At 44.2% G+C, this 27656-nt stretch overlaps 1 protein-coding gene across 2 annotated transcripts in view; it reads right to left on the reverse strand.

Annotated features, from left to right (window-relative positions):
• Positions 1–355: 355 nt before the first annotated feature.
• Tdp1 (tyrosyl-DNA phosphodiesterase 1) overlaps positions 356–27656 on the reverse strand; it is a 67350-nt gene continuing 40049 nt past the window's right edge. For both annotated transcript variants that reach the window (XM_042692863.1, XM_042692862.1), the window contains 3 exons: positions 18277–18379; positions 9774–9888; positions 356–706 (listed from right to left, as the gene is read on the reverse strand). In XM_042692863.1, the coding sequence (XP_042548797.1) occupies positions 633–706; positions 9774–9888; positions 18277–18379 (292 nt within the window). In that variant the 3' untranslated portion in view covers positions 356–632. The remainder of the gene's footprint in view (positions 707–9773; positions 9889–18276; positions 18380–27656) is intronic.

A 27656-nucleotide genomic window follows, 5' to 3' on the forward strand; every position in this document is an offset into this window, starting at 1 on the left:
CGGATGGGACCATCCATAAACAGGAAGCAGGAAGCAGGGCAGGGTGCCTGACAGGGATGAGAACTTTGAGAAGCTGAGGCTGAAAGCTAGGTGAGCTTCAGGAGATGGAAGCAGCTCATCCAGGGATATGAACATCCACAGAAATGTCCAGAAGCCCCTAGGAGACACACGCAGGAGGCTGCGAGGTGGAAGGAACCAAGGATCACATTCTTTCTCTGAAACGTTCTGTCAATGGCTGCATAGAGACCAGTGGAGGCACCAAGCACAAGGTCAAGGTCAAGGTCAAGCTCCAGTCCAGAACAGCTATTATGGCATCTTCAGCACCCTGAGGATGGTTTCATGTCACACCCGCATACATTTCTAACTCGGTGCAGTTTAATAGCTTATTCTCCAAAGCAGAGAAAAAGAAATTAAGAAAACAACACTTATTTTCAGTGAGAATGTTGAGAATGAACCATTAAAAGCACAACCGACATCTCTGTTCCCGAGTGACCTTTGCAAACAGTTTTGTGGGTGCAAATAGGACTTTTAGGGGAGGTGAAGATCCAGTGAGAACAATGTCCAGTGTTCTGGACGTTCTTCCATGCCCGGGGCGAGGGGCTCAGCATCGCCTGACCTCACAGCGCTGGATATCAGGAGGGTACCCACATGTTCCCGTGTGTGTCTGGTGCTTTGACGTAAGGAATATTCCAGATCCATGGCCGATCTGGGGAAAGAGCACATGGCATACTCTTTATTTGAACAGAATCAGGCAACCTTCACTCCGTGTACTCCAATCTCTACGTAGCCAGGCAGCATGTTCTCTGAATCAAACACCTGCAGACAACTTTCGTAAGAGCTCATGTTAGGAGACAGGGTTATATGAGCATGAGGAAGCAGACCAGTAGAAACCTAGGTGAGTTTTGGCACTGCCACACTGGCAAGTCCCTCTACCAGTCTGTTACTTGCCAAGGAGCTGTCATGAGGAATAAATGACAGCGATCCATGTAGCGTGCAAGACATTGTGCCTACACCCAACAGAGGACAGCTATTCCTTGCTTCTTTTAGGAAGCTTCAGATAGCAACAAGCTGGGTGCTGGTAGCTCATGCCTGTAATCCTTCCTACTCAGAGACTGAGAACTGAGGATCCTTGGTTAGAAGCCAGCTGAGGCAGCAAAATCTGTGAGATTCTTATCGCCAATTAACCAGGAAAAAGCTGATTATCAGAATGAATGCCAGGAAGTGGAAAGATGTTTCATGGGGGTGACTTATGGAACTGTAATCCTTTTGCACAATTACATCATCATCATCATCATGACATTAAAAAAAGATAGAAGTGTTTCAAGTGGCAGAGCACTGAGCAAAAAAGCTCAGGGACAACACCCAGGCTCTGAGTTCAAACCTCAGGCTGGGCACCAAAACAAAGCAAGCAAGCAAGCAGGGAAGCAAAAAGAAAGAAAGAAAAAAAGAAGGAAGGAAGGGAAAGAAAGAAAAAGGGAAAGAAAAAGAAAAAAAGGAAGAAAGGAGGGGAAAGAAAGGAAGAAAGAAAGAAAGAGAAAGGGAAAGAAAAGGAAGAAGGATGGAAGGAAGAAAGGGAGGGAGGACGAATGAACGAATGAACAAGCAGCAGTGACAGCTTCATGCTCAAGGTCCATGTCTCTGCCTCAGCAGCTCACATGTAATGGAGTTACACTCATGGAATGCTTTGTGCTGTTAAAGGACTCGTGTTCAAATCCTACCTCCATCCCTCTGAGCACCTCAGGAAGGCATTTAGGTTCGGGCCCGAGGTTCCTCTGTGAGGCAGGAGATGGCTGGGGACTGCCATGTGGCATAAATGAGAATATGTGAATACCGTTGGCTCATTGTGGGAGCTCCCTAAATGGGAGCTTGTCTTCCCTCTGTTTAATGGATGCTTCAGAAGTTAAAACAAAAAACACTCTCAATATCACTGCTGCAAGACTCAGCCAGTAAGAGAAAAACCTACTGGGCGCTGGTGGCTCACGCCTGTAATCCTAGCTACTTAGGAGGTCGAGTTCTGAGGATCAAGGTTCAAAGCCAGCCTGGGCAGGAAAGTCTGTGAGACTCTTATCTCCAATTAACCAGAAAACTCGAAGTGGAGCTGTGGCTCCAGTGGTAGAGCACTAGCCTTGAGCTGAAGAGCTGAGGGACAGTGCCCAGGCCTGGAGTTCAAGACCCATGACAAAATAAAATAAAATCAATCTATCCACTAAGACAATGGAGCTCAGAGGACAAACAATGGTGTCAGTTTCTGTCCCCTTGGGGAGCCTCTGCCTCTGCTTGTGTGGAAAAAGAGATCAGAGCAATCTCATAGCAGCAGGCCTCAGGATGTGGGGTGGGGGAGCTGCAAAGATGGCAACAACTTATCAGAACTCTGTTACTAGTCACTGGCCTTGGGAAGACTTGAGAGCAAGAAACCCAACTCCTTTCCATTAACTTAGCAAACTTGCTGAGGGCTTGGTTCATAACAGGATGGGGGAGAGGGGGGGGCAGAGCGGTGGCTGGCCAGGCCAAAGAACTTGGATTTCATGGGCTGGGAAGGTGGCTCAGTGGTAAAGTGCTTGCCTTGCATGCATGAGGCCCTGGGTTCAATTCCTCAGCACCACATAAGCAGAAAAAGTCGGAAGTGGCGCTGTGGCTCAAGCGGTAGAGTGCTAGCCTTGAGTGGAAGAACTGAGGGATAGCACCTAGCCCCAGAGTTCAGGCCCCATAACCAGACCAAAAAAAAAAAGAACTTGGATTTCACTTCCCCCTGTGTTTGCTAGGCCACTCTTTTTCTCCTCCACTGTAAATCTCAGTGGACACCCTGATTCCTGGGGTATGAGAGCTATTAGGTCTGTTTATCAGGAATGTAGATCTGTGATCCAGATGTTTACCAGCCTGCTTAAAACTTCAAGATCACCATGGCACTCACTCCTTTCCCACAAAATAAGGCACAAAGTCCACCCCTTCCCCCGCAGGGAAAGCTAGGAAATGGCTGCCCAGAGAAGAGGTGGCTGTAGTTCTACTGTGACCACTGGCTTGAGGGAAAGCTAGTGTAAGCAATCCACCTAAATGGTCCCTTGAGAGAAAAGCTCATCTTGCAATCTAGTTACACATCTGAAATATTTGTTCAGTGCTGGCTAATGCCAGGACTTTGCTAGGTACAAAGAGAGAGGGGAGAGGAGCCAAACACAGAGGCTTCATGGTGCTTATAGCCCAGGAAGACAGACCAGGGGGACAGCACATGGCTGGTTGTGATGTGGTTTTTCCTAGGACCCATGTCCAGAAACGATGTCTCCTCTGCAGGTCTGGGCTGGGGGCTGGCAGTATGTGTTTGGATGACATTCCAAAGGTGATCTTGGTGCAACCAGAGTTCAGGATCCGAGGCTAGAGGGGATAAAACACTGTCTCCCCACCCCCCCCCCCCCCCACGCCCTAGAATAAGATGGCAGAAATTAGCAGGAGAGGACGTGGCCACATCTGCGTGGTAGTAGTGCAGAGAACAGCTTTCATGGAGAGGAGAGAGAGTAGGAAGAGGAATGAGAAGCAAGATGTGGCTGAGGAGCAAGGCCTCTTAGTCATGGCAGGGCTCAGGCTGGCAGCCTGTAGGGTTCTGATCTCTGTACCATCTTCCTGTGGTTGAAGAAGAATATCTTGTACCTCTCCTAACTCTAGGACTTAGCCCTCCAAGAGGAGGGAGAAAAGGATCATGGCAAAAGGGATGTGGAGGCCAGAGCCTGCCTGTGGGACCCTGATCAAGTTAACCTGAGCATTTTAGTTTCCGCATCTAGAAATCAGGGGTTGTACTACAGAATATTTTCGGATTGGGAAGACACAAGAAATTAATTCGTGTCACAAGCTCTTAGCTCCGCTACATAGAAAACACTTTATGGGTATTAGCTGAAATTATAATTACTACCTCCTCTCAACTCACAGAGCGTGAGCTCTGTCATCAGCCTATGTACCCTGTAGGCCTTAACAGGGTTTTGTTGTTGTTGTTTGTTAAACAATCAGGTAGGTCTAAAGTACAAACTCTTGTTCTATTTAGTAACCAGAAGCTACTGTCTGTCACCTGAGCAATCACTTTTTTTTTCCTTTGGTCTGTTGTGGTGCTTGAACCCTGGGCCTGGGTGCTGTCCCTGAGCTCTTCAGCTCAAGGCTAGCGCTCTACCACTTGAGCCACAGCACCACTTCTGGTTTTCTGGTGATTAATTGGAGATCAGAGTCTCATGGACTTTCCTGCCTGGGCTGGCTTTGAACCGCGATCCCCAGATCTCAGCTTCCTGAGTAGCTAGCATTACAGGCGTGAGCCACCAGCACTCGGCTTGAGCAATCACTTTTAATACTTTCCTCACATTTCACAAGGGCAGTCTGGGATGGGGGTGGGCCATCCTAAAGAGATAAGCTCATTAGCCTGGGAGGTACGCTCCACGCAGTGGTCTACAACTGCAGCCCTCACCACAAGGGAGGTGGAGATGGAGAGAAAAAGATGGTGAGATTCTCACTGAGAATCTCGATGTCAAGAAAAAAAAAGCTGGGTGTGGTGGTGACCCCTGGCCATCCAGCTTGTGGGAAATCTAAATATTAGGATTGTGGTTCAGGCTTACCTGGCAAACAAACAAAAGCCCCCAAACAAAAATAGTCCACAAATAAAGAGACCCCTATCTGAGATTAACCAAATAAGGTTGATGGTATGGCTCAAGTGGTAGAGTACCTGCCTAAACAAGTATGAGGCCTTGAGTTCAAACCCCAGTACCAGAAAGAAAAAGTTCCATTGTGCTTAAGCCTACTTTAAAAACAAGGAATGTGTAACACTCCAACTTGAAATACAAGGGAAAGTTCTAAAACATGCTACTCTGGTTTATCAACTTAGCAAAAGTACACCATTATTTATAATTTCAATATCAGGGTCATTTGAACCTTCTCTATAAAGAACCACACTATTAATGTGGACAAGAATGCAGCAAGTTCAAAATGAGCACTTACTTATTTTCAGGGAATTGAATAAATTATTTCCTTAAGATTCCTGATTATAAAGTCCTAAAAGCTGAGCCAAGAGTTTACTCCAGCCTGTTATATATATATATATGTGGAACCAAAACGGAAAGGGAAAGGACCAAAATCAATCTAAAAAAAAAATGTTTTAGGTTGCCTCATTTTAAAAAAAAAAAAAAAAACCCTCATTCTGGATCTTTCCAAATCAAATCCTTAAAAAATAAAATGTAGCAATTTTAAGTAACTTCAACTTCTTCCTCATTTTATATGGAAGGATAACTGAATCAACCTTGTCTCTCAGAAAACTACAATCTGGACCACGCTATGCAGTTCTGCCCATCTAGACTGAAGTTCACTTGGCTGTTTTGAGTGTGAGGGACCATTGTAAGTCAGTCAGATAACTGGAGAATGGCCAGGCAGGCCAGATGCTTAAAGCAGTTTAGGTTTGATGAACTCCTTTATAGGTATCTCTATGCGTATCAGGCCTACCTTGTGTGCCAAGAAGGTTTGAAGGAGTCTTTCTACTAACCTGAAGTTTATCAGCCTGGTTCTACCTCTTTAAATTTTTTTTTAAAGTTTTCAATTAAAAAAATTTTTTAGCTGGGCACCAGTGGCTCATGCCTGTAATCCTAGTTACTCAGGAGGCTAAGTCTGAGGATCGTGGTTCAAAGCCAGACCAGGCAGGAAAGTCTGTATCTCCAATTAGCCACCAAAAAACAGAAGTGGTGCTATGGCTCAATTGGTAGAGTACTAGCCTTGAGCTGAAGAGCTCAGGGACAGCGTTCAGGCCCTGACAAAAAAAATTAAGAAAGTTTTTAAAATGTTTTTTAATCTATTTTTGGTGGTACTGGAGTTTGAGCTTAGGGCCTCACACTTGCTAGGCAGCTGTTCTACCTTTACCATTTGAACTGTACCACAAACTTTTTGCTTAAGTGAGTTTCTAGATAGGATCTCCAGTGTTTTGGTTTTATTTGGCCTGGATTGTGATCCTCCTACTTACACTTCTGTCACAGCTGGGATGACAAGTGTGCCCTACCACGCTGGCTCTTTGTTTATTGTTAAGATGAGGTCCTGCTAATGTTTTGCCTGAGCTGGCCTTAAACCTCAATCCTCTTGAGTAGATGGGATTATAGATAGACACCAACATGCCTAGGTCAGCCACTTACATTGGGAAAACATTTGAAATAAAGTGTGTGCTGGTGGCTTATACCTGTAATACTAGCTACTTAGGAAGTGTGAATGCTGGTGAGCCTGCTTTCCAGGAGCCAGAGGGTCGGTGGCAGAGGCCCATCTAGCCTGTGACTGGTCCAGGTCCATCCTTAGCACAGGGAAGGGCTGCTAACTTGGATATGGCTTGGCCCAACTTTTCAAAAGAGTAACCTAAACTTGATGTGGGCAAAGAACTGTGCCCGTCTGGTTCACTGTTATATTCAAGGCCGCCGTGGCTGCTTACAGTAGGTGCTCAGTATGTGTCTGTGGAGAGAACCCATAAACAGCAACCAGTGCATACAGCAGGGGAGCCCAGTAGGAGAGTCTTAGTTTTTGCTTCATTTTAACTGACCATTTTCTGACCTGGGCCAAGCAGGCCTGGTGCAGATACCTCCCTACCCCATGGCTAAGTCTCTGCTCAGTATCTGTGTTACCTAGGTAACTGGCACACCTGGAAACAGTCACCTCCCCTTCCTGCTAGGTCACATCCTAGCCCACCCCCGGTCACACCTCCCATCTGACCATAGGAGGGACCCAGGCCCCGAGGTCACTTCAGGATCCAGTGTGGCCACACCTCTTCCTGTCCCTGGCCTAGATAAGTCCTAGCACTGGGGTATGTAGTCCCTGGAGACCATGTGGTCTCCACCAGGTGGTGGGGGGGGGGATTGTAGGGTGGTAGGGGATGGGGAGTGTGGCGGGGGCAGGCAGTTCGGAATAAAATAAACTTACCTTCCTGCCCAAATATCATGTGGTGTTCTCTTTGTTGGCTATCTAATTAAACCTATTTAATTTACCTTGCACTTTGCAGGTATATCTGGCTCTAACTTTTCATAGCAGTGGATTCCTTGACTAAGCTTTTTGTGTAGTCTTCAGGTTAAGGAAATACTGAATAAGATCTTTTAAGTGCTGTCCTGGTTTGGAAATTGCTTTTATGATGAAGTGCTTTCAAGTGTTCCTCCCCACTCACTTTCCTCTAATTTGGTAAACGCCTTGCTATGGTCTACACAGCTCCCTGGAGATTGGCTCTGTTTTAAATGGCGATAACTGAGTCACAGGCGTCACCTACATTTTGAATTATGTACTGGAGCAAGATAGAAAAGAGAACTGATAAAAATTAAGATGCTCCCATTCCTCTTGTATGTATCTTTCAAAGAAAGGACACCACTACCACCATCAGTAATGGCACTCTGCTTGCTGGTCAAATTAAAGATTTATCTTTCTGTGGTCTAAGGTCCAGTGGTAGATTTTGAGTTCTTGGCAGTGCTTTATCTACTGGAGGGGAAGGGACCTCGGGGTACTTTAAAGGGCCTTCAATGTCTTCCATCTTGGCAGGGAGTGTAAAGACCAGTTTCCCACACCACAGAACTGCCCAGGCCATCACAGCAGGCCTCACCTCTGCTGTGGCTACTCAGAAGAACCTGGGTTAATAGGAAAAGAAGGAACCTAAAGAACAGAGAAAGGGAGAGTAGACAAAAAGCGGAACAGAAACAGGAGGGAACAGGAAGTTTTAGACTAGACAAGCTCCCACTTGGTTGCCTGGGCTGCCTCAGCCTCCTGAGGGCTAGGATGAAAATCACTGGTCACCAATGGAAAAGAGAAGGCATACAAACGAATTCACCGTCTATTATGTGTCAGGAATTGCATCAGACATCGTAAAAGAACAATGATCATAAAAGCAACTAAGGCTAATTCTCAGCTAGACACTGCCAAGCCTATGGTCTTTCCAATGACCCTGTAAAGAAGGCACGCATACTTCCTTATTTTGTGAATGGGGACAGGAAGGGCTGGAGAAAGCAACGAGTTGCCCAAGGCCCAACTTGGAACTCTGTGGAGCTGGCACGTGAACAAGGTCTAGTTTTTAAGTAGGCTTCTCCTTTCTCAATGTTGTAGTGGCAGGAGGGTGCTCAGAAATTCTATCGAACACAATGTAGCTTTGCTAGTAGAAAGGGCTATGTATGGGCATACACAACTGGCTGCACTGGAGGAGAGGTACCTTGTTAGCCATCAGAAAGAGCAAAGTCACCTGCAGGCAGTGGACGGCACATGGGCAGCGGAGACAGGATAAGCTTTGGTCCTACATAGCAACACGAGCTAGAAAGAAATGGGGCCACCAGAGGAGGAAGTTTGGTTCACCAAGATAGCCTAAAAGTGTGAGTAAGGACAAGGAAGTTGCCAGGGCCCAGCCAGCAGTGTCTAATGAAGAAAGGGCTTTCCAGACAGGGCCAGCCCTGATAAGAAATTGATGTTAAACCTTCTCAATCAAAACATCCTAGCTGGGTGCCTATGGCTCATGCCTGTAATCCTAGTTACTAGGGAGGCTGAGATCTGAGAGTTACAGTTTGAAACTACCCTGGGCAGGAAAGTCCATGAAACTCTTATTAACCACAAAAGGTGGAAATGGAGCTGTGGCTCAAGTGGTAGAGTGCTATTCTTGAACAAAAGAGCTCAGGAACAGCACTTAGTCCTCAAGGTCAAGCCCCAGTACTGGCACAAAAATAAAAAGGAAGAAAGAAAAGAACATCTTCTGTTCAGATTTAGCATGTATGCATATTGTACTGTAGCTATTATAATATCTGTAGGTTCAGAGTCTCTCTCTCTCTTTCTTTTTCTCTCTGTGTGCCAGTTCTCCTGGATTTTGCATTATTACATAGTTTCTTTTGCTCAAGGCGGGTGCTCTATTTCAGGTACAGCTCTACTTCCTGGACCCACGTCAAAGCCACAAAGCCTGGCTCTCAGAACACCTGCCATGATATTCCACTGGACTATTTTATCTAGAAACATACTTGGTCACTGCCCCTAGCAAAGTCACAGTCCAACCTCCCTTGGAGGGGGCCGTCTGTGAGTCAAAAAACTATTTCAAGATGAGAGGACGCATCATGCTGTTGTTTTCATGTGCATGTCTGTTCAGGGAGCAGAGGTCAGGTGATGTGATGTGACGTCATCGGGCTGAGGGGGAGCAGCTGTGGCAGGCCAGCGGGTTGCTGTGACGGTGTGGTCAAGAGGCATGGGGAAGCACTAAATAATGCCACCTCCCTGGCTTTTTCCAGTTTTTACTTTTGGGAATGGTTCATAGAATGTTATCATGGATTAAAAAAAGTCAATAAACATCTAAATGTTTCTTAGTTTTAATTTCTAATGTATCTGGGTGCCAGGAGCTCAAGCTTGTAATTCTAGTTACTCGGGAGGCTAAGATCTGAGGGTAGTGATTTAGAGCCTGCCCAGGCAGACCAAGCCAAGAGACTCTGCCAATTAACCAGCAAAAAACTGGAAGTGGAGCTGTGGCTTAAGTGGTGGAGCATGGAGCCTTGAGCAGACAAGCGGGAGTTCAAGGTTCAGCATTCAAGCTCCAGTACTAGCACAAAGTAAAAAGAACCCTCTATCAGAGTAAACATCAAGAATTCTTGCAAATATAAGCTCCTTGGGATTCTCAACAAGTATAAAATTGCCAAGGGGTTTCTGTGATCCCAGATACAGTGGCAAAGAGGCCACTAGAAACCTGAGCCTCCAGTGGGCTCCATAAGAAGAGTGGGGTCTCCCAGCTATTTGTTGCACTGGGGCACAACCTCCCTCGACCCCTCTCCCCATCTCACCTTTACTCCCATACAGTTCCGGGGGCAGGTCATATGGTACAGGAAAGGGAGGCTTTCCTGTTGGCTCCCGGCTTCCAGAGAAGAATTTCTCCTTTACTTTGAAGCTGTCCAGGCCCTGAAGACACACAGAGAGGGGCCTATGATTGAACACCATTTCCTGACACCAAACAAACAATCCCCAGAAGATCCCAAGAAGCAATCGTGTCTTTATGACCTCTACAAAGTCGAATGACTTCAGAGCTATTTTCAATGTTCCACAGGCAAAACCCTTGAAATCACTTTCTTTCCTAAAAGTGTGAGAGGTTTATATAAAAGTTTGCAAGAGTTTAACAAAGGCAACAGAGAAACAATGTTGGATATGATAAGCCAGTTCTACTGAAAGCTGTGTACAGTTGGCAGCGAGTCTGTAGGACTCACCGAATAAAAATACCTCCAAATACTTTGGATATTGCTATAGTAACCGACTGCTTGCTCTGGAGTAAGAAGTAAAAGTTGCTTTCATGTATAATAAAAGTGTTCCAATATAATGTTAGGACTCTAAAAATGAAAATTCTTTCAGACCGACCAAAATGGAAGGTTTATTCCAAGAACTCCAGAACAAGGTTTTAATCTTAGGTATGAATCTGGGGAGGTGGGGGAGGGAGGGAGGCCTCCATCTCCGCCGATGTGTGCACACTTCCCTCCGTCTCTCTTCAGGCATGTGCAGTGCAGGTGCTAACCCTGTCAGAGCTGTCCCCTCTCCCAAGCCCCAACTTGGGCATCTTTCTGGGCCCTTCTGGGTCATCCCGTCGCTCTGCTTGTTGGTCTGTCCCACTGTCTCCCATCATGTCTGTCCACCCACTCAAACACAGATCCGCCCAGAGGACCATAATACCCTCACACCCTACAATGCTGGAAGCCACAAAAAGAACAGGAGTTCTTAAGCCCCCAGGATGATGTAACTCGGAGAGGGGAGGTTGATCATAGGCACCATGCAGGAGCACATACAGTAGCTTACTGTCCCGACTTCAGACAATCTGACTTCTAGCATTGCTCTGACATACTAGAAATTACTAAGCTTGGTAAACAGCTGATAGTAGCATCCATGCCTTTATTCATTCATGCTTTCATTCTTATCATTTCTGAAGCTGAATAAAAGAAAAGAGCCCCGGGAACCGATGGTGATCACACCTATTTCTTGCAACCCTGTAATTTCTGCCTCACTAACCCCTCGCAGTGGCCAATTTGCTAAACCTAACAAACTCTGACCTTGAGTCAGCACCCAGTGAGGAGCTGCAGAAGGCTTTGGAAGACCCGCCTCTCTAGCAAGGCAGACTGTAGTCGCTTAGGGAATGAACTGGATATATCTAGAGACAGGGAACCAAGTGTGACAGAATGTAAGTCTAAGTCTTAGAATTATACAAGATTAATTACAAAGTGAGGTGACGCTGGATGGTAGTGGTGCTGATGCAAATTAAAAGACATGGATTTGAAAGTGACTGACTGAAAGAAATAAACAGAGGCATGCGAGGGTCAGGCAGAGAACAGGACTTGGAGACTGAGAATTCTGGGGCCTTTGATAGGAAACAGGACCTCTTCCCTACACCTCCCACACTCCGTGGGGGCTGCCTGGCCTTCCCTTCCTCCGGAGCAGTCTGGATTCTTCACATCCTACCCCAATGCATGCTGGATTGACACGAGGAAACTCTTATCTCTTGCTTTTGTACATCATTTACTTGCTAGTGAGCCAAGTTACTTAACCTCTCTGGGCTTTTTTCCCCCTCATCTATTAAATGAAGATAACCACAGAGTCTAATGCAGAGGGCTCATGGGAAGATACATTTGTTTATTCAGAACAATGACTGCTATATGTAAGGATTCCAGGAAGCAAACTAGCATAACTGTGAGCACATTCAGAGGGTGATCTGTGATGTAGCTCCTGCTTTATAGAAGGAACAAACCTGGAGGTTTGATAGAGGCCCAGGGCCACACAGCATAGAAAGCAGCAAAGCCAGTGATAGAACGGTGTCTTCCTAGTTCTTGTTTCTATGCTCTTTCCACTAAACAAACAAGTAGTCTCACATTCACCACCAGTAACTAGGGCCATGAAAGAAACTGTAAATGTCAGAGGCAACATGAAGATGGGACAAGCTGCGGTGAGTCAGAACTCTGCAATTCCTGGGACAGCAGTGGTTAGAGGCTGGGAAGGGGTATTGATACCCACGATGACTATTTCTATGGAGCAGTCACCTACTCTTCTTTAGCTCCTCATTGCTATTGTCAACTGCATCTCAGTCACCGAAGATTCTTGATAGTCCAGACCTGACACCCTGACATGTGACCTGGTGTCTGACCTCAGACACGAGAAGGCTTGAACCACTGATATCTGAAAGGATCCAATGCGCCTTTTTATCCCCTGAATATAATTTCTGATCTAAATTCTAGGGTATTAAAAAAAAGTACCACTTTTCCCTTCAATCTGAATGTCAAATCATTTGAGGCTGTCTCCTAATTATCATTATTTATATATCACAGTGGTATAGTTTGGCATTTCACTAAACAGAGGAAGGCACCCTCCTAGCACTGCTACTTAAAAGACACTGGAGACAATACATTTATAAAACACCAGGTGAGAGGGTGGACACGTATCACCCAGGAGAAATTGCTGGCTTTCCCCTGCTCGGCTTGGGAGCCAAAGCATTCATTATCTCTCAGCTCCATCACTGAAAGCGCACGAGAGGCATGCTCTGATCCGTCACGGACCTAGATGACTTGTTAGAGGCACATGTCTGAGAAGCCATCTCACTGGTACAGCCCTAAGTGAGGAAGTAGGGTTCCTGAGCTAAAATAGTGACAACAGCCAAGCTCCCCAGAAGGAGCCACGGAGAGGAAATTACAGACAGGCATGACTGTCAGGAAGGACAAAACCTCCATTGTAGGTTTTCAACTAGGATTTAGGAAAAGTTCATGGAGGAGGGCATGCCAACCAGGCTCACACTGGGCAGTGCATATGAGCACCATCCAAGAGGAAGGCACAGTGAACAACAGCATGGAAGTGACATCCAGATTATGATCTGAGCCAGGTGCTGGTGGCTCAAGCCTGTAATCCTAGCTTCTCAGGAGGCAAGATCTGAGGATCAAGGTTTGAGGCCAGCCTAGGCAGACAAACCTGAGAGAGTCATCTCCAATGAACCACCCCAAAGCCAGAAGTGGAGCTGTGACTCAAGTGGTAGAGTGCTAGCTCTGAACACAAAAGCTCAGGGACAGCACCCAGGTCCTGAATTCAAGCCCCAGGACAGGTTCACAGAAACACACACACACAGACACACACACACACACACACACAGACACACACAGACACACACAGACACACACACACACACAGACACATGCGCACACACAGACACACACACACACACAGACACACACACACACCCTGATGCGACAGAAAGCATGGAGGATCGGCCTCTGCCTATACATTTAACCTGGTTGGCTCTCATGGTTTAGGTGCTGCCACCATCAGCTGCAGCCTCTGCAGAGCACGGATCCATTCTGAACACAGATCCCTCTTGTCATTCTGTCATTCTGGCTCGACAGACCTGAGGGCTTTGCCTCTTCCAGTTGTCCTGCAGGGTTCCTTCCTTTGAATCTTGGGTTGTCTCCAATGTGTGCTCTCATGTTCTGTCTCTTTCCAAGTTCCTCAGTCTCTAGCTAAGGCCAAGAACAGTAGCCTAAGACCACACGATTTCCAAGGGGCTGGTGGACCATGGTCTACACTCATCAAAATGTCCAGCAGTGTGGGAGACAGGCAGGGTGGAAGAGAAAGCAGGAGGCATGCTGTTCCAGCTCTTAGCGACCCTAATGTCACCAAAGGAATGTGAATGTTAGCTTGTGGGCTAAGGAAACCGCTGGAGAGAGAGGGGCAGTGGACTACAGAGCAGGACACGTGGGCAGAAACAAGGCCCTTGTGATGAGGAAAAGGGGAAGGATGGGCCACGAAGTCCAGAGAGAGAGACCATGAAATTCTACACAGGGAAGCGGGGGTAGGATGTGGCAACCAGATGTGGAGCAGTGGGAGGATGGTCCTTAGCAGCTTGGTGGGATAATGTAACAGGTTATTAAGAAATTCGGTGAGAAACATTGCTGCCCAGATGTGGCCTCCTGGGAAATGATGGGAGGCCAACCAATGGGCCTGGGGGAAGGCAGGCAGGAGGGTGGAGGTGGTGTGTGGAGAGGACCTCTCTCTGGAGGTTCTCCGCTGTGGCTCTTGCACATGATTATTAGTTCTTCCAGCCAGAGCCACTGGCCTAAGAAGCCAGCATATACCATCTTTCATAAGAAAGAGACCAAACAGGGAAGAGAAAAAGTAGAGACTTGAAGATTGAAGTCTTGTAGAGATTTGACATTTGGAGATCTGATTAAAACATTTTTGATTCTGACCACAGACAAGAGGGAGCCCACCACTGCAGGAGAGGCCCAGTAAGCTCTCTCCTCCCCAAGCCAAGGGCTCCCTCATCTCCAAGTACTGGCTATCAGTCTAGGAGTCCCTAATGGCTGTGTGCAAGGTTTGCAGAGATAGAAGACTAGACACACCTGTAATCTTAGCTACTCAGGAGACTGAGACCTGAGGATTGTAGTTTGAAGCCAGCCCAGGCAGAAAAAGTCTATGAGACTCTTTTATCTCCAATGAACCAGCAACAAACGGGAAGTGGAGATGTGACTCAAGTCGAAAAGCATCAGCCTTGAGTGAAAAAGCTAAGGGACAGTGCCCGGACCCTGAGTTCAAGCCCCAGTATCAGCATATACAAACACACACACAAAAAAAGAGTTGTCAAGGCTGATACACTTCAAAAAGGATAGCCAGATGAATGACAATAGTAATTCATGAGTAATCAGACTGTTTGACTGGTATGGTTTTAAATGATTAATGATTTTGATGATACTGGCATGGTTCTATATGCTCAAGTACCTGACAGTAAGTCATACTCATCAGTTATAATTTATAAGGTTGAAATTCTCTGCAAATTGTCCTTAGAAACCTGGCTTTTGACTATCCAAGTAGAGCATAGTTCAGCCCCAGTGCTGCCGCCCAATCTTTAGATCAGGATCTCAATCTCTTCTGGCCTGTGCCCACTTCCTCCCTGTTCCAGACAGAGGGAACTGTTTCTTCCTTCTTGCACAAACTGGCCTGGCTATGGCTATGTCTGTCTGGAGGCCTCTTCACCCAACGGTGGACTTGAGCATGTGCTCAGCTCTCCAGAGCCAGGTCAAAGATCATCTATCTCTGTGCAGAGCCTTCTCAATTTCCCCAGAAGATGCATGCTTCCTCTTCTCCCACACATGCCACAAGTCCGTTCTCATCACACACTGAGGAACATGTGCCTGTTCCCTCCATTTGGCCCCGTCTTTCAGGAGAATGAAGATCCTGGCTTACTCTTCATCACTATTTTCAGGGTGGCTTTTGAACTCCCATAACCCTCCCTTCTCTGGAGACAGGAGCACTTAGGCAGAGATGCACTGGAGGGCCCAGAGGCATGGAAGGCAGACCTCAGCCCGAGAAGTCACTGAAACGAAGTCCAGAGCAGCTGGTCTCTTAGGGATGTCAATGGAGACATCGGAGAGAGAGGTCTGTCTACTATTCAGGTTCCAGGAGTTGGCCTGGCCCTGCCCTCCCTAGATCAGCTCCCAATAATCCCTTTGTTGGTTCCTTGGTTCTTCCTTGAGTTCAGGACCTGGGCACTATCTCTGACCTTTTTGTTCAAGGTTAGAACTCTACCACTTGAGCCACAGTTCCACTTCTGGCTTTTTGGTGTTAATATGGAGGTAAGCGTCACATGGACTTTCCTTCAGGACTGGCTTCAAACTTCAATTTTGAGATCTCAGCCTCCTGAGTAGTTAGGATTATAGGTGTAAGCCATGAGCATCTAGCCTCACCAATTCTGTTGATTTCATGAATTTCTCCAACATCTTTTCTAAATTCTCTCCTTTTGTGTGCTTATTTTGTAAAACACATTTAAAGGCTTCTCTTAGCCTCTAGCCTCTGCTTATTCAGGCTCACGTCTCCCTCATGGCTTAGCCCTCAACTCACATTCTGGATGCTTCTTGTCTTAATGATTATATCTGACTTTTATGATCATTAGCTCCTAGGTGGGACAAGGTCATTGTGGGTATTACCCACAATGCCTCACGTCAGCACTTTGCATAGTCATTTGTGATTTGCTGGAGGACACAGACAACCCAGGCAATGGGAAAATGGCTGGGGTTTAGGCAGTGGTCTCATGGGTGCTGACCAGTGGTATGGAGGGGGCCACTGTAGAACCAAGTGCTAGGTTCTGTAGGTCAAGAAAGGCCCAGACTGTTGGAGAATGGTCCCTTCATGGTATATTTCTTCTAAACCACAAATTTATATATTTTATTTGATACATACAGGCATGGGTGAGAACAGTGCCTTCAGTAAGCCCATTCACTGAAAGGACACAAGGAATTTCTCTTATAGTTAGCTGATTGGAATATAACAATGTTCTACTAACTGTTTATCTTTCTCTTTCCCTATTTCATCCATTTCTTCTCATTCTTTTTAATCTCTCACTCTTTAGCTTTCTAGACACAGAATAGAAAATCAGTGAGTGTCCTTCCTGGGCCAGGCCTGTAATGCGTTAGATACATCTATTAATTAAAGACTTAAAAAGATATACTCATGATCTCAAGTGGGGCCGTTAGTCAATATTAACTTCCTGGCCTCGCTCTTGGGCCTCTTGGCACAGCACAGAAGGTAGTCCATGCTCTCTATATTATTGTTTGATGGTCTTTGTAAACTGTGCAATCTCTATTTTACTGTGGTCTTTCCTCTTCCCAAAAGGACCCTGTGCTCAGCATGAGATCACTTTTCTTCTCTATTGCCCTTTCCTAATATAAAGGAGGAAATCATCTGCCATTAAAAATTAGTTCCCATAGGTAAGAAGGGCCGGGAGAGCATAGAAGGGCAATAATATTTCTTTCCTTATACCATGTGCATGACTGGAAATGAGGTAGGAGCAGTTATGAGTGAAGAGAATTTTGCACATACTGACAACAAATGCCAAGCGAGTGCACGGGATGCATTCCGTTATGTGTGTTGTGACTCATAGATATAATTCAGTCTAGGTTAAAGCTCCAGCTGCTGTAACTACAGCCAGTTACTGAACACTGCTATTCTCACACTGGAATTTACTGTCTCCCAGGAGCTGTGATAAAGGTGAAAGATTCTGAAGGGCCAGTGAGATACTCGGGTCTCAGAGCTGGCCCCAGAGAGGACAGCCAGGGATACAAAAGGAAAAGTGGGGCGAGTATTAACCATTCACTGTGTGGGCAGTTCAGACTGCATTCCACACACAAGCTTGCACCCAGAGTGTTGAAAAGGTACAGGGGAGCACAGGGAAGGGATCTCTAATTCTAATGTTTAATGAGACACATAGCTCGGACAACCTGATTCCTGTGTGCAAGCCAGACACCTTGATGTCTGGTTGTAGAACTATGAACCTCTAAGCTGGCTGACAGACTGGCTGTGCTTCCAACACACTGCCTTCCCGAGGGCTCCCTGGGCATGTGCGACCTTGTCCGATGCTTCTCTACTTTCCAGCCTCACTCCTGACAATTCTTTTCCCAGTGCAATGCTCTTCCCTCGCTTCTCCCTGTACCCTAATCCAATATCTTCTAGCAATCCCCTGCCAAGCCCTCCCGCCTCCCAATTACCTTTGGCCACTAACTAAACATCTTGTGCTTGGCTGGACCATTTTTTGGGAATCTTACATCATGTTGTCACAAGTGTCACTTCTCAACCTCTAATTAGGCATCTTGCCACACCCAGACAAGATTATAAGAAGTTCATCACCCTCCTCCACAGTATAACCCCTGCTTTCACTATATTTGATGTCAGTATAACTTGTGGAGGAGATGGGGAAAAACCAGTTGTTTAAGGATACAGGTGGACCTGTTGCAACAATGAGAAGTACAAGTTGTCATGTCCAAAACGAGCTTTACAATGTTGGCGCGGGGGGGGGGGGGGGGGGGGGGGGGAGGAGAAGGATTGGGATTAGGGGGGGAGGGGGGAGGCTGGGAAGGGATGTGAAGGATAAACAAAGGAGGAGGCTGCAATGCTTGGTAAGAAATGTACGCATTATCCTGCCCATGTAACTGTAACTCCTCTGTACAGTATGTTCACAAATAAAATTAAATTAAATTTAAAAAAAAAAAAAAAAGAAGTTCATCAACACAGACTCGGTGGTAAAGAGAGATAGGGGAGAAGGATGAAAGGGGGACATTGATCTGGATTCACTGTCCTCACAAACTGACATGTTGAATTGAAACTCCACTGCAGAACCACTTACAGATAATTACACATAAATAACGCAAAAAGAAACAGAGCCCAGGTTCTGCGTTAGATATCAAACCCTGCTACTTGCTGATCTCACTGAGACTAAGGAAAGAGAACCCAAAAGTCCAATTCATTTCACACGTGGCCACCCGGAAATGAGTGTGAACTCACAAACGCTGCAGGGAGGAAAAGGACGCCGAGCTCATAGGAGCGAATCATCAGCTGGGTGCCGTTCTTCTCCAGAGCTCCCCAGGCGGCCTTGGACAGATTGGCACTGTGGAGACAAAGACACAGAGAGGCTGAGGAAGTTGGCGTCTTAGTTTGGGTCAGGCTCACACAGCTGTGAGGGGACTGGTCAAAAAAATATTTAGCAGCAATCACGTTTATTCAGTTTTTAGCAGAACTGAGGCAAGTCTGGAGAAGGGACTTTAAATCCTGCTGTGCTACAGTCCTTGGGATTTATCTAATAAAAATTTGGGATAGCTTTACCTCCTCATGTCTCCCCCCAAGCCCCACTGAGGGCAACTATTAAAATAATTATCTTTCCTTAGACATATTTATGCCTGAAACCCCTTCCCTTTATATAACCCTTTACGTACCCAGAATTTCTGGTTGTATTTTGTATCACAGTAAAATTTAAGATAAAATTGTATTATCTTATTACATATTTTAGTGTCCTATATTCCTCTGTGTGTGTGTGTGTGTGCGTGGTCAGGGCCTGGCCATGAGTTCGATTCCTAGTACCATACACAAAACAAAAACAAAGCTAACAACAAAACAACAATAACTCTATCTTGAATACTCAAGAGACTGAGAGCCACTTGTAGGTTGTCTAGGGGATGAATCAATATTCCTTGCAATATTTTTTTTACATTCTGAGTAATACTTTGAGTCACTGACGCCTGAGGCTGCCAGGAAGATGGGGAATGTAATTCCAGACTCTATGGCTGCCTGCTCAGAGTGTGGGCGGTCTATCTGTACATGCAGCGAAAGCACCAATGTGCTTTGTGAGGCACAGTGACACCATGATCTCTGGGAACTCCGCAGGAGTTCCAGCCTCTGTTCTCCATGTAGGACCTATTGTCTACTCATTTTCTTGTCCTTGTTTTTCATCTTTCTTCTGCCTCCTCTTGGGTTGAATTGCTTTCTCCTTGCAGTGCCATGGTGGTATTCTGTTGCTGAAGAGAAGTGAGGTTTTGCATTTACTTTGCATTTTCAGAGGTATGGAAGTCTAGATGTCCCAAGTTCTACTGATCATCAGAAACTCAGCCCACACTATGAATGACAAAAATAGTGGCTTGTAGGTATGAGGGGGTTGTGAGGGGACAGGTGTGAAAGGCAGAGCTAGGAGATGACCTATAAAATGTATGCATGCACGCGACAGGAATTTGACATTATGTCAGTGTGGGAGCCAGTTAAACAGTCTAGGACTATTATCTTTGTCCTGACATTGAAGCTAGAGCTCCATAGGGCAGCCAGAGCCTGAGGAAGGCAGAGAGAGAGAGCAAGAACTACAGCATGTACAGGAGTCCATGAAGACAGAAACCCATGTCAGTTTGTCACCTCTGCCATGGAGGCTGAGAGGCCATTCACCACAGGGCTGCATGTATACCCATGCGAAGCCCCCACGAGCTTGAGAGGCCGTAGAGGACCCTGGGAAGGGAGGGAGGCCCAGCTGCTGCTCATGCCGATAGGGTGAGCCAGCACTCAGGGCCTCATGATGGCATGTGCCCGCTTGTGTGTGTTGTCAGTGACAGCTGGTTCACATTTGCTCTCCAAATGTCCCTAAGAATTTGTCTTGGGGCCTATCATAGTCAGTAACATACAAGGAAGAGAATCCTGGAAACGTGGCTCAGCCTCGCCACTGAAGGGTGGTTATCTCAATGTTCGTGACAACACACTAGGCAAACAGCTGCACAAGAAGGGAGAGGGGTGCTATGAAGAACAATTTCTGTGGCCGCACCCCACACATCTTGGGTGATGGTGGCAGCTGCCATGGTCAGTGCCAGTTTGAGCACTGTCAGAACCACTGACTGGATTCACTGGGAAGCTTTTGTTAGAAGAGCTATGAAGCCTAAAAACGACTGGTTATGGGAGTGTGGGTCTGCGACGGGCAATGTGACAGTCCAGGCAGCAGCTGCACAAAGAATTCAGAAATGATTTACTGATGGAGATTTGGGCCACCAAATCCTGGAATGCCGGGACTGGGAAACAGAGCCTGGCAGATGCAGTCCGTTCTGTGAGCTTTGGATGCTGAAGACCAGCCTGGCAGCGGGGGTAGGAGGTGGAGGGGATGGGAAAGAAATGATGGACTCTAGTCACTGTTGCTCGAGCTCTTTCTAGAACCCTACAGCAGAACACTCTCTGCAAACACTCGGCCACTGCAAATTCCCTTCCAGTTTGCATCTGCTGTAGGTCTTCATGTATTAGCCTCGGGCAGTTCCTTTGTATGGACTATAATAAAGTTGTACAAGTGATCTGGAAAGATAGTCTCATTATTTTTTTTTTTTTTTAAAGATAGGTATGTGTGTGGGGGGTACATAAAGACAGAAGCTTTGATTTGAAAAGTTCTGTTGAATTTCCCTCTAAAGCATCTTTCCAACTCAGACTGCCACCAAAAACACATGAGTTACTCTTATCTTGGATCTTTGAGAACGATGGGTAAATACTATCTATGAAGGATTTTGTATTCTACAGACCAAATGTATTCCTTTAAATTGGATCTCTCTGATTTGGAGCGATGCTAAGTATTTTAAATACCTATAAACCACCTATGTGTAAGTCTGTGAACTATCTATTTAAAAATTATGTCTTTTTCCTTGATACACAGCGTAAACAGTACTTAACTGTTACTCTAAAAATATAAATTCATTGCCTTCTAGAGATCAGGAGTCCAAAATGGGTTGTGGTAGATGAAAAAATCGAGGTTTTAATAGGGTTTGAAAAATTCCTCTGGAGAATCTAGATAAAAGTTTGTTTGATTTTCCCTGATTTTGCTTGAGCTTTGGTTTTTCCATTTTCAAGGCCAAGGGGGTTGCCTGAGTCCTATTTGCAATGACATCTGTCTTGAATTCTCCCTCTGCCATTTTGAGTACCTCTGTAGTTACACACTTTGCCCATTTTCAGGCCTCCTTGAGCCCTTGACTCCAACTGCCTCAATTTCCCTTTGTGATTGGATACGATATAGGTCCATGTTTGAACACTGGGTTACTTTGCCTCCCGATATAGGTCCATGTTTGAACACTGGGTTACTTTGCCTCCCGATATAGGTCCATGTTTGAACACTGGGTTATTCTGCCTCCCTCAATTATGTTGCAACTGTTTCCAAGTTTGCTGACTTGGTTTAAACAATCCTTTTTATAGTTTGGAAGTTCTTGCTTTTCTTTTTTCCTTTGGGGGAAGGGGAGGGAGAAGAGGAAGGGAGTTATCCCAAGTTGCAATTTTTAACTTTAGAGCTTCTGAATACAAGGTCTTACTTCAGACTTTTCTTCTTCATCACAAAATACTATCTTCTCAGGAACTGAATTTTAAAGATAGTCATGAAGTCCCCCAAAATGTATCAGTCTTTTATCATCAAGAATACTTTACATCCTACTTCAAAGTCATGAGCATATTCTCAGTCTAAAGTTTTATAGTTTTAGCTTATTTTTTTTTTTAAATTTAAGTGTATCACAGAGCTAAAATTCATTGTCTGAGATAGGGGCTCAGAATTTTTTTTTTAAATCTTAGTTTCTGCTTCAGCACCATTTAATGGGAACATCACATTACATTAATACCCTTCTCAAAAACATCTGATTTTCATATCTATTGGTCTATTCTGCGTACTAACAGGTTTCTTACATGAATACACAGTTCCATGTTTTTGACAGTGAATCCTGAAAGTCATGTATAAGTCTACAAATGTTTTTTTTCTTCCTGCTGCAAGTTCAACCCCTCCCCCCCCCACTTTTTTTTTTTCGCCCCCCACGTTTTTTTGGCCTTACTGAGTTGGCTATAACCTCCAGTAGAATACTATCATCCCACTTCTTCAATGCCATCTTGGCTTGCATACTCATGTAAACTGTGGAATTGCTTGGTCTTCAAAGCTGTCTTGGCTAGTCTAAATAAATATATCGTATTTCTAAATGCATTTTTTGCAAACATGCCCACTGAGATTTTTGACTGAGACTTCAATGAAATCTTTCAATGACTCTGAAAGCAACTGATATTTCAAGAATACCAAACCTTCCAATTTTGTCATGTCTCTGTAATTTCTTTCAGGAGTGTGTTATGTGTACTTTTCAGAAGTCTTTTTTATCTATCTTAAAATTGTTTTATCTAGGTTGCTGATGCCCACTGATGGCATTTTATTAAAATTCCTTAGGATTTGGTGATTCACAATCATGTTATCTGTAAACATAGTTTTACTTCCTCCTTTACAACCTTTGCCTTTTATTTTTCTTGTCCTATTACATTGGCTATAACCTCCAGTACAATATAGCACAACAAAAAACAAAAACAAAAAAACCCAAATCTCATTTAGACATCAATCTACATAAGACTTGACTTGAAATCACTTGGTCATTTAAAACCTCCATACTTCTTTGACCTCATCTTGCTCAAACACTTAGTAGCATGTGACTTCATATAATTTTCTGTAATACTTTGACTGACTTTCTTTCTGTTTTCACCCTCTCTGGACATTCTTTTTTTTTTTTTTTGGGGGGGGGGTCTACTCGTGGGGCCTGAACTCTGGGCCTGGGTGCTGTCCCTCAGCTCTTCCGCTCAAAGCTAGCACTCTACCACTTGAGCCACAGCGCCACTTCTGGCTTTTTTCTTTTTGCTTATGTGGCGCTGAGGAATCGAACCCAGGGCCTTATGCATGCAAGGCAAGCGTTCTACCACTGAACCACCTTTCCAGCCCTGGACATTCTTTTTCTTCCATCTGATCTCTCAACTGTAAAAGCATACATGCCCCACCTTGTGTCATAACATTAACACACTGACAGAAGCAAATCTATTTGAGGTAAAGAGGTTACCTCAGGTCACAGAGAATTTTTGTATGTAAAGCCTTAATGAAAGATCCTTATCACCCCAAATTCAAAACACAAAATGAACTAAATCCATCATGAATAGAAGACAACAGAAAATAGGATTAAACTCACAAGATGTCCAGATGATTGACAAATTAGTAAATTAACAAAAAGTATATTAGTGTTCTGAAAGTAAAAAATCCTAAGGCATGAAAAACAATAGCAATTAGCACAACAGTACCATACAGCCAGGTGCTGTGCCAATCCTCTCACTAGTATCTCGTTATTAATGCTCATTCTAAACTAGTAGATATCTAGGCTATTATCACTGTGTACCAGACTGAAAACAAACAAACAAATGGAAGTGATTTGCATAATGATTTCATACATAGTAAATGACAGAGCAAGAATTTGAGCTCAGGTAATCTGGTTCTGATTTGAGATCTAAACAATGAAACATATAGTATCTTAGAAAAATAAAATTACTAAAACAAAACAAAACAAAAATACAATAATGTTTAGTCACAACTAAAAACTAAAGAAGTAGAAGGGAAATGTGAAGAAATTAGGGAGAAAGAAACTTAGAGATGGAAAGATATGGAAGATATGATACATTAGATAGAAAAGAGGGTCTAATTAGCATCTAATGAAACTCAGGAAAGAGAAGTTAAAAAAAAAAGAATGAGTCAATTTACTATGAAATAGCGATAATTTTAGTGAACTGCTGAAAAACCCAAACTTCAGACTGAAGGAGTATAACAATCCTGCTTAGATAAAATAAAAGGAGACCCACACATATCTATCCATTCTGATTAGACTACAGAACACCAGACATAAAGGAAATCTTAAAAGCTGTCACAGCAAACAGCCAGATTTCTCATAAAGGAACAATTAAATAGAAACTTCTGACAGCAACAACCAAGCTCAAGTCAGTGAAAAAAAAATCCTTTAAAGAACTGGGAGAAAATAACTGTCAACATAGTATCTCAAATCCAGTTAAATTATCACTCAAAAATAAGAGAGGCAAAGGCATTGTTATTTATTTTTATTTAGAAACCAGAGATATTAGTGCTAAGAAGAGGGCTTCAATGAAATAACTACAGAGGATGTAGTTTAAGTTCAAACTTGTTTGAAAGGACAGAACTGTGAGGAAGAAAAGGAAGCAAAGAGATCAGTAAAGTTGTAAGCAATTGGAAATAACCACTCTGTGAGAATAATAAAGACAACGATTATACTTTGAAAGCCTAAGAATAAGATGGAACACAAGCACTGGAGAATGTTATAAAGATAATTGGAATCAGAACTCTACATTTCTTGGCTGTTTGGGAAAGGAGAAAACTATCTATTAACGTTATTTCTTTTTTTCTCTGTCAGTTGAACTCTGGGCCTGGGCGCTGTCCCTCAGCTCTTCAGATCAGGGTGATCGCTCTACCACTTGAGCCACAGTGCCACTTCCAGTTCTCTGGTGGTTTATTGGAGGTAAGAGTCTCATGAACTTTCTTACCTGGGCTGGTTTTGAACCATGATCCTCATATCTCAGCCTCCTGAGTAGCTAGGATTATAGGCGTGAGCCACCAGTGCCCAGATAACGTTAATTTTTTTAAACAACATTTTATTACAAAGGTGATATACAGAGGGATTGCAGTTACATAAACCAGGTGATGAGTACATTTCTTTTTGAGAAGTGTCACCCCCTCCCTCATTTTCTCCCAGTATCTAGTGAGTATCACTGATAAATTGGCTCACCCTTTGTCCTGCCATTTCTGTGCTACCCCTTCACCTCCCCAGATCAAATAAACTTATATACAAGAAAAAGGGTATAGAAATTAAAAAGAAAAAGTGACAAAAGGGAATAAACCAGTACAATAAAAAAACTTGTTTCCATTTCTTGGAAGTTCCTTTTGATAAGCATCATATGCATATAGCTACTGAGTCCTGTGACCCTCTCCTAAGAATATCCTCCTTTGGTCTCACTGTGTGAATATTTAGAGTGCTGTTTAATTAGTCATGTCTAAGTGTAATTTTTTTCTTGTCTTTTACTATCCATTGGGTTTACTTGTAAATTTAAAGGCACATTCTAATAATTACAAATAAGGGAAACTCGGCAGCGTATGTTTCTTTGGGTCTGGCTTACATCACTAAATATTGTTTCCAGGTCTTTTCATTTCCTTACAAATGGGGTAACGTCATTCTTTCTGAAGCAAGCATATGTGTGTGTGTGTATGATATTTTCTTGATCCATTTGTCCATTGAGGGTCATCTGGATTGATTCCATATCTTAGCTATGGTAAACAATGCTGCAATAAACATGATTGTGCTGGTGGCTTTAATGCAGCCTGATTTGTGTTCATTGGGGTAAAGGTCCAGGAGTGGGATCACTGGGTCATAGGGGAGCTCTATGTTTAGTCTTTTGAGGAACCTCCATACTGCTTTCCAGAGTGTTTGATCAAGTTTACATTACCACCAACAGTATAGTAGCATTCCCTTTTGGCCACATCCCTGCCAACTTTAAATTCTTGGAAATTGACTATGAGAAATTGACTATGCTCTTTCAGTTAATAGAAGAAAAAAGAATGATGAAAATCTCATGAACCAATGGAAGCAAAAAGGAGAAGCAAAGAAAAATAGGAAATCAAAAGGTAAAAATAAATAGTAAATAAAATATAAAAAGAAACATTTGGTCTATATCTCACATGTAAATTAGGAAGTATTATAAGTGGACTAGAGATCTAACTGGAAAGAAGAGCGAGAAGAAAATGAGGGTAAATTTATGAAAAGTCAGGAGAGATGGCTTTTCCTAACTATACCCTAAATCTAAATTTAATGAGATAAAATCAGGAACCCAAAATGAAAAGACAAATGAAACAAAAGTCTTTGCCAAGTGACAGGCTACATAAAATACACAGAGCTATTAAAATGAAAAGAAAATTACCATTAGCCAAATAAAAAACAGAGTAAAAGACATTAATGCCGAAATTCTCAGGAGAAATGTAAATGATCCTTCCACAAGAAGAAAGAAAATTTGGATCCATTCAACTCAGAGCTGCTGCTCCCTGAATCCCAGCAGCTGCTGGCCTTGAACCTGTTTGTGTTCCACTGCCCACATTTAGAGCTTAGGCCTTGGTTCTGCCTCCAGGAAGCTCACTGCTCAGCACAAGACACAGTAAACCTAAAAGCACTTTCCCCACAGTCTGCCTCTACTAGACGCCTAGGATGGGTGCTATCAGTTCAGGGCTCTATCTACCCTTTACATACTTGGGGGCTGAAGTATCAACTTGTTCTCTCTACAGATCTGATCTTATCCATTTTCTGCCTTTGGAGAACTCAAAATTCAATGTCAATGGCAGTTTCTTTATTTTCCATTATTCTGAGTCCAGGTAAGGTAGGAAAAAAAAAATCTGATTTGCTTGTGTCCATGGTTTCCTAGTTAATCCTCTTATAAATACAAGTTTCTTTTCTAAAGCACTCTGGGGCTGTCATATATTCCTTCAATCCAATCACTGCATTCCCTTCTAACATAGCTAATTCTAACACCAGAACCTAACAGCAGTGCAAGAAAACGTCTGGCAGGGCAGAGAACCTGTTGTTACTCAGACACCTCTTGGAGTCAGAAAGGGTATGCAACAGCCAATCCCTTTTGGTTTTAAATGCCAACCTAAGAAACTACTTGCTAATCTTCAGAAAAAAAATAGTCGATATGGTATTAGAAGAGAGCAACTTCACTATTCTTATGAAAAATGAACAGTAATAGGCACACATTATCTTTTAGTCTCTGTCAAATATGGTTTTCCAAAGGTATTTAGCTAAAGTAGACATTAGAATTGTCACCAGGAAAGTAGAAAGTGCTGCAGCACAGGCGTCTGTATGGCCCCTGCCCCTAGCTCCTCTGAAACAGTATGTGAATCATCCACCCACACAGCTTCCCTTCCTTGGTCAGGTCTCTCTAGTCTGATTTCCACTCACACAGTCTGTGTGAATGCCAACCCAGTGGTCCTTGGTAGATTTCTTATTTTTCTCAACTACTGGGGATTTTTGCCTCCTGCTCTCTGGGGACACTGGACAATGTCTGAAGACATTTTTGGTGGTCACAACTATATAGTGGAATGCAGCTGGTATCTAAGGGGGAGACCACAAAGATGCTGAACAACTAACATTGGCCAGAACAGCACCCCAACCAAGTAATGTTACAGAGACCTCAAGTACCCTTGTGGCCATGGTGGGAAAATCCTGGCCCTAACCCAGTTACATTGCCTTAGTTTCTCTCTATTCACTCTGTGGTCTCCCCAGCCTCTTGGATTCAGCTTCTCTTCTCCTCACCTTGTACCTTCTGTATCAGGCTCTGCCCTGGCTCATTTTGTTTCTTCTACTCTTCCTTGGCCCAAGGATGACTCAAAATGCTCCAGTTCTTCCTGGCCATCAAATATCCAACTGAGTGCCTCCAACCACAAGAGGGATTTCTCTCTCTGGATGTCACCATAACCTCAAACCCAGTTCTCCCAAACCAGAATTTATCAAGTGCATCCTCTGCAAATCAGTTCT

The sequence above is a fragment of the Dipodomys spectabilis genome, unplaced genomic scaffold, assembly GCF_019054845.1.
Source record: "Dipodomys spectabilis isolate Male_0828 unplaced genomic scaffold, ASM1905484v1 ptg000157l, whole genome shotgun sequence".
Lineage (NCBI taxonomy): Eukaryota > Metazoa > Chordata > Mammalia > Rodentia > Heteromyidae > Dipodomys > Dipodomys spectabilis.